Source organism: Chiloscyllium plagiosum, chromosome 2, assembly GCF_004010195.1.
Source record: "Chiloscyllium plagiosum isolate BGI_BamShark_2017 chromosome 2, ASM401019v2, whole genome shotgun sequence".
Taxonomy (NCBI): domain Eukaryota; kingdom Metazoa; phylum Chordata; class Chondrichthyes; order Orectolobiformes; family Hemiscylliidae; genus Chiloscyllium; species Chiloscyllium plagiosum.
The window spans coordinates 45,144,847-45,152,973 of NC_057711.1; the positions used below are offsets into that span (position 1 = coordinate 45,144,847).

The following is an 8,127-nucleotide window of genomic DNA, read 5'->3' on the forward strand; positions in this document are numbered from 1 at the left end:
TGTGTTTATAGATGGAGTTCTGGCTAGAACTTGACACCTCCAACAATTCCCGTGCATGTCCCTGCCTCGCCCGTCCGAGAGTGCACGCCGTCCAAGTCAAAGTGGCGTCCCCCTTCGTCCGTATGCACAGAAACCAGTGACAGTGGGGTGTTCATGCATCCCAGCGGCAAGTCCTCCGCAAGCCTGCTCAATGCAGCGCTTTCCACAGTTCTTGCATGGTATCTTGTAAATGATGTTAGTTTTGCTGGTGAAAAACGGGTACCTAATAAACACAATCTGCCAATTCCTCAGAAACAAAATCAAACAAGCAGATACAATGCAACCAAAATCTATAGCCACACTACCATACATCAAAGACATATCAGAAATAGCTTCCAAAATACTCAGACACCTTGCCATTATGGTAGCCCACAAACCTACAAACACACTTAAACAGTGAGTAATGAACCTAAAGGATCCATTAGATACTGCCAGCAAAACTAAGATTTACAAGATTACTATATTTACAAGGTACCATGCAAGAGCTGTAAAAAAAAACACTACATCTGACAAACTAGCAGGAAACTTGCCACCAGGATACACGAACACCAATTGGCCACCAAAAGACACAAACCACTATCACTAGTTTCCGTACACACAGATAAAGAAGGACACCATTTTGACTGGGACAACACACGCACACACACACTCAGACAGGCGAAACAAAGGCACGCAAAATAATTATTACAGGTATGGCATTCTAACCAGAACTCCATCAATTTTGGTCCTATCTACCTTCTCTTGAATAAAAAACAGAACCAGAAATGACATCACCCACCTTCAGAAACCAAAACCTATAAATAAAGAGGTGGGACATATCACCAGTACTTCGCCGGAGACTCTCACTGATGATGTTACCTAGTATGATGATGAAATGTATGAAAACAAACCTTCAAGCTCAGCTAGCAAACTTACAGACTTATCAACCTGAGCTACAAATCTTCTCAAAAAAAATAGTTAATATTTGAACTACTTCAGCCTCATTCTTTCCAACACACCTTTGGTCTGCAACTATCCAAAGCTTTGGCCACCAAGACTTGCCTGGCTGCTAGAGTGGCCGTCTCTAGGTATCTAATGTTAACAGGCTCAAAATCAAACTGCTATTAAACATCCAGTCTAATCAGTACAATGTTAAAGCAGTCCAAAATTAAAACATGGTCTCTCAAAGAAACTTGAGATGCCCAGCTACAGATTATCAGATTTTCTTCCTGGAAGATAAAATTCCATAAATATTTTACATCAAAGATACTGCTTGATTAACTGTACTTCAGAGCAGTAGTTTTTTTAAAAATAAGGTAGTGTGTGTTATTGCAAGTACAAGCAAGGTACAGCATAACCATTCTTGTTAAAAATAAGACACTTTGTGAAATTGAGTCATTTAAAACTTTTTCATTTAGTTGCAAAAATACATTCATAGATGGTAGATTTGTATTTAATATACTGGTGTAGGATTCCATGCATTTTACATAAACGATGCTTCAGGTGAGAATTAATTAATCAAGTGTTTAATAATTAATAGTATTAATTGTACTTGCCTTGATTTAATTGCATAGGTCATATTTTCAGAATGCAACATTGGATAGAATTTGTTGAATTTTTTTGGATAACTACCTATCATGTAGTTTCCAACAAAACACTGACGTGATAAAAGGAATACTGGTAAATTATAAAAGAAAAGCTTGAAATTAATATATGGTAGTAATCAGAAAGTTAAAGGAACTGGGGAAATCTTAATAAAGCAAAAACAGAAGCAGTCAAAATAAGTGAATTTGTAAATGAAAGAAAATCTATAAATGTCATTTCCTTTCTGCATAAATTTTAAATTTATTTACTAAGTGCGTGTATAATTAAAAGGTTAGCTAGTTGCCCTTCAGAGTTGTTGGCACTGTAGAAGCTCAAGAGAACATGGTGACTGACAGGCTATTTCAGAAGTTCAGGTAACAGTCAGACACACTGTTACCTAATGGAGAGTTCCACTGCCCAATCCAGGTAAGGAAAGGAAGCCATGCCTGAAGGGGAAAGCAGTGACCAGTTTTATTTTACAAAAATGTGACAGGTTCATGCATACATTTACTTGGACCAGCTTATTTTTCAGAAATTAAAAAAAAATTCTGAATTCACAATCTGTCATGTTGAGATTTGAACATTAGATTATTAGTCCAGTAATATTACCCCTAACTGACTGCACAATGTATCTTTCAAAAAGGCACAAAAATAAACGAGCCTAAAGTTGCTTTGATAATCTAAAATTGCTGCTTCCCACACCAGCTAAGGCAGACATCATGTAAGCCTAACATATATTACTAGCCAAAGGGCAGTAACCAAAATTGGATAAGGCTGCACTCATCCCAGCTATTAAGCAAACAATGGCAGGGAAACAAGAAGACAAAATAAATTTAAAATATAAATTTTGAAAAAAATCTTGATCAGAGTACTTAAACCAATTGCCATGTCATCAATAATGCACAATCATAATTAAGTAATACACATATTTACTAACTATGCAAACAAAAAGAAATGGAGTGTATACTAATCTTGAAATAGTACCAGAAATGCAGCATTTCAATCAATTCAATTTGGGTGAATCCCATTTTGCTACAAAGAAAGATTTTTTTTGGAGAGGAGAAACAAAACTTCCAAGACTTGATATTTGTCAAATTAATTTGTTTTGACAGCTTTAATTAGAAGTCAGACAATACAACATTGCAAAAGTGCAGTTACTAATATTTCACTATTTCGTCTCATAACCTGCTGTGATCATCATTGCACTGGTCTCAATTGAGCCAAAATAAATTTTTGTGTGTATTAAACATTTTATTGACCAATAAATAACATTTTCTCACAGGCTAACAAGAATTTGCTGCTTGAAATTTATAAACATCAATAAATTAGTTTATTGCATTAAGGGATAGCCCAAATCATTCTATGAAAGGACCCAAATTATTTAAAACTCATGAACATTGCGGCTCAACAAAAAGATTTGGTACAGTGCTAAAGAATACATCTGAAAGAACAGTAATAAATCATTACTCACTGCAGCATTATAACAACCACTGTCGAATGGTTACCAGCATTAAATTATTGCACACGCTTAAACTGAGCTTTTCATACTATTTATAATGGAGTGCTCTCTTAAACTTCATGTAAAAGTTGATGATCTTAAATAAAATGGTTGGATTCCCTCTACTGTAATTTACTATGATTCATCCTACTCACACACATTGACATATATCAAAGCACTTTACCTAGCTGATCATTGAGACGTCATAGCCATCATCATAATGATTCTCCCCTTCTCTCTCTCTCTAAGTATACAACTGTGAGCACAGAAAAAGTGAGTAAACAAGTTGCGGGACAGAATTCGAGCCTTTATGATGCTTTTAATAAGGCTGCAACAACCATCATGACGAAACAATACATAATGCACACTCCATAAAAATGTAAATAAAGAAACAAAGTAACTATTTATCTTCCCTTGAATTTGGACACTGATTAACAAACGAAAGCAAAATACCACAATTGTTGGAAATCTGAAATAAACACGAAGTACTGGGAAAACTTAGCAGGCTGACGGCATCCACGAAGGGAGAAATAGTTAATATTTCAAGTCAAATTCGAATCTTCTTAAAGCAAAGAACATGGTCATATAATAACCTGATCCAAGTTAAAGATTGAACATACCATAGAAAAATGCTCCAAATTCATTACTGCAACCAACGGGTAAGCAAATAAAAGTAGAAACCTTGAGTATGTTTTTCAACTGTGCAATGTAGCTTGTAAATTAAGCTAAACCTCTTCACATTGTAAACTAAATTAAGTAGTCAAAACAGAAATTAATTACTGCACTCTTCAGCTATTAAAAGGATACAAAACAAAGGCAAGGACAAGCAAGCACCAAACTATGCTAATATTCATCTCATTGTGAGGGTTTGTCAGGCTGTAGTAGACTTCTGTAATAATATAAACAACTGTGGCTGAAGCAGCAAAATCCACCAACCACTGGTACTCAGGGAAATAATGGAGAACTGTAGAAGAAAGTAAACGTTTCAACAAGCAAGTATTTCAAAATTTTTGTAAGAAAAAGGTAAAATAGTATCACCTCTTAGTTATTTACACCACATCCAGTTTTCTTTTTTAAAAATCAACTAATTGCACACTCAATTGAAGTTGCTGTAGAGAAATGGATACTACAATCAATTATCATATATATCTAGGCTCATCTCAGGCTTCGTGTATGATCCAGAAGTCAATGAAAGGGAAGAAAGAAAAATTATTTTCGAATGCAAACTCCAAATTTGAATCAAAACAAGTTTGTTAACACAGGTGAGACAGCAACGCACTTTACAATTAGCTTGCCAAAAAATTGAAAACACTCTGCCAATACCCAACAGATATTTATGATAATCTTGCTCCTATCACATTCAAAATGTAAGATTGTGAGGAATCATTTTGATACTGTGGATTATTGGTTTTATCATCTATATATATATTTCCCTTCTAGAACTTTTGTTCGAATTGAGCGCACTTTGTTCAATGAACTGATCAATATTCACTATATTTGAAGTTCTATCAAAGACTTTATGAATCTTATATATTTGATTTCTCCTCTTTCCACTGTCTAGTTTCCGCTGCTAGCAATGCTCCTATTTCAAGTTAATTTTAATCTCAAGGTAGCTCATATTCATTAAATTATTTTAACACCGTTATTGCAAACCAAACCCAAGGGTTCTTTCCAGTTTACATCTTTTTTCCTAAAAATCCACTCTACATTATTCTTTAAAAAATTACTTAGAGCATTTTATATTGTTGCAGAAGAGGGGCACAGACATTCCATCTACCTTTTCTATCACATTTTTTAAAAATCTAAAATGGTTTCTCGAGTTTCCTCAGCTCAATACTACAATTTTAAACTACATTATTCGATTCTGCTCTATTATGCTGTTGTACATATGTACGGCACGACTTGTCTGATTAGCACACAAAACAGTACTTTTCATATGATCTTGGTATTTGACACCAAAACTGGTGGCATTGTAGACAGCGAAGAAGGTTTTCTAAGATCACAAAAGGATCTTGATCAAATGGTCAATGGGCTAAAAAATGGCAGATGGATTTCAATCTGGATAAATGTCAGGTATTGCATTTTGGTACAACAAACAAGAGTAGAGCTTACACAATTAATGGTCGAGCCTTGAGTAGTGTTGTAGAACAGAAGGACTTAAGGGTGCAGATACCTAATTTTTTTTAGCTTTGCATCATATATAGGCAGAGTGATTAAAAATTTGTTTGGCACACTTGCCTTTATTGCTCAATCCTTTGAGTATAGAGTTGGGAACTGAAAATGTGTTGCTGGAAAAGTGCAGCAGGTCAGGCAGCATCCAAGGAGCAGGAGAATCGACGTTTCGAGCATAAGCCCTTCTTCAGGAATGAGGAAAGTGTGTCCAGCTGGCTAAGATAAAAGGTAGGGAGGAGGGCAAGGTGGGGGGAGGGGAAATGAGGAAACTGGAGAAAAATTAGTTCATCCCTTGTGGTTGGAGGGTTCCCAGGCAGAAGATGAGGTGCTCTTCTTCCAACCGTCCAAAACGTCGATTCTCCTGTTCCTTGGATGCTGGAAAAGCACCTGCTGTGCTTTTCCAGCAACACATTTTCAGCTCTGATCTCCAGCATCTCACTTTCTCCTATAGAGTTGGGAAATCATGTTGAGGCTGTACATGACATTGGTGAGGCCTCTTCTGGAATACTACGGACAGTTATGGTCACCCAGTTATAGGAAAGATATTATCAAGCTGGAGAGGGTTCAGAAAATATTTACCAGGAAGTTGCTGGGTGTGGAAGGTGAGTTACAAAAAAAGACTGAATGGTTGTGGACTTTCTCACTGCAGCATAGGTGGTGAGAGGCAATCTGATAAAATAATGGGAGGTATAGATAGAGTTAATGGTAGTTGTCTGTCCCCTAGGTTGGGAGATTTCAAGACGAGGGGGCACATTTTTTAAGGTGAGAGGAGAGAGAGATTTTAAAGAGACGTAAGAGGCAATTTTTCTTTTACACAGAAGGTGGTTCACGTGTGGAATGAACTTCCTGAGAAAGTGGTGGATGTGGGTACAATTACAACATTTAAAAGATAATAGAGTAGTTATATGAATGGGCAAGGTTTGGAAGGACATGGGTCAGGAGCAGGCAGGTGAGATTAGCTTAGTTGGAGATTATGTTCAGCATAGACTGTTTAGATAAAATAATTTGCCTCCTTGCTGTATGATTCTATATGACAATAATAAATCAAATCAATAACTTTATTTCACATTATCAGAAATCGGCCATCAAACAGAACACTCTACAACTCTCAAACACAAGTTTACAGTACAAAATGTAACTAGTTGGACCAAGTTCATTCTGGCTCTTTGCAAATGCAACAATAACTAATTCCACTGCATTACATTCTCTATTTAGCTATCTGCTGTTTCAAATATTTATCCAATTTTCTGTTAAAAGGTGAAATGGCACCTGCTTCTACCACTCCGAGACAAACCAGTACATGCTCCAATAAGTTTATGCAAACTTTTCTTCTAACTTTTCCTTACCCTCACTACTAAGTTAAACTGACAAGTTATCATTACAGACACCCCACATGAAATAATTAATCTTTCCTTGTTCAAATTATAAAAATACTTCAATTTTAACATGTCTTGAATCTTCTCTTAACCTTCTATTCTCCAGGAGAAAGAGTGTTAGTTTTGCCCGTCTCTCCTCACAGCTTTGTCTTTCTATCTCTGGGAAACTCCTGATAATTCTTTCCATTAGTTCTCGAATCAGAGTGTTTGTGGCTATTTATTGCCCACAAGAAAATGGAGGTGAGCTGTCATCCTGATTCACTGCAGTTAATGTGATATGAGCACACCATAGTGCTGTTGGGTTTCAAGTCCTGGGAATTTAGTCCAGCGACAGTGAAGGAACAGCTTTATAGTTTCAAGTCAGGATTGTAACAAGGGCAAGGATCTTGCAGCTGTTGGCATTCCATATAGGTTCTGCTTTTGTTCCTCTAGACGGTACAGGTCACAGGTTTGGAAATGCTCCATTTGCATTGGAGGCGTGATAGTAATCTTGAAGATGGCAGACATACAACTATCACTTTGACCCAATAATGGAGGAAGTACAAGTATTATTCAGGAAGTATGACAGTATCAGGCTATTGCTTGACTACAGTGTGGGGCAACTCTCTCACTTTTGGCACAGATGTCCTGAGGAAGACTTTGCTGGTTTGAATCGGTATGCTGATCTTCGTGTCTAGGTCAATGAAGGGTGGCATATTGGTTTTATTCTTTTCACTTTTCTGTAGTGGTTTGATACATGTCAATGGTTCACTAGGGCACAGTTAAAGCTCATCCACATTTCTGTGGATATGGAGTCACAAATAGAGGAGACTGGAGTACAGATTTGTTACCAGTTAGTGAACCAAATGTTCCCGGTGACAATTTAGTAATGTAGTTCCATGATTATCACTAATAAGAATAGCATTTATTCCAGATTCGTATTAATTTAAATTCCCCTAAATGCAATAGTGGCATTCTATCTGACACTACAGAAATGCAAATTGAGAGATTTATGCATATTTTAAATAGCACTTATTTTAAAATGTTTGAATTTTGAACTTGTTATGTGAGTTTGTGTATCTGAAGGAGTTTAAGATTAACTTGTAAGTATTTCATGGTGATTTATTTGAAAACACTATTATAAAGAGACCTCCTAAAGAGTAATGCCCATAAGAATGAGGCGACCTATTGAGTCCACTCCATCATTCAATCAAGGTTAATGCGTTTCTCAACTCCATTCTCCTGCCTTCTCCCTGGAACCGTTGGTCCCATTCCGAATTAAGAACTTGTCTCTGTCTTAAATACACTCAATGACTTGGCCTCCAGAGTCTTCTGTGGCAATGAGTTCCACAGATTCACCATCATCCGGGTGAAGAAATTCCTTCTCATCTCAGTTCTAAGGAGTAGTCACTGGAATCTCTTTTGGGGTAGAAGTGACCTGTACAAGAAGGATGGTTTGCACCTAAATTGGAAGGTGTCAAATATACTGGCAGGGAAATT

At 36.6% G+C, this 8,127-nt stretch overlaps 1 protein-coding gene across 7 annotated transcripts in view; it reads right to left on the reverse strand.

Annotated features, from left to right (window-relative positions):
• tmem161b (transmembrane protein 161B) overlaps positions 1–8,127 on the reverse strand; it is a 96,247-nt gene that overhangs the window by 45,870 nt on the left and 42,250 nt on the right. For all 7 annotated transcript variants that reach the window (XM_043708692.1, XM_043708683.1, XM_043708700.1 and 4 more), the window contains one exon: positions 3,908–4,064. In XM_043708692.1, coding sequence (XP_043564627.1) covers positions 3,908–4,064 — 157 coding nt within the window. The remainder of the gene's footprint in view (positions 1–3,907; positions 4,065–8,127) is intronic.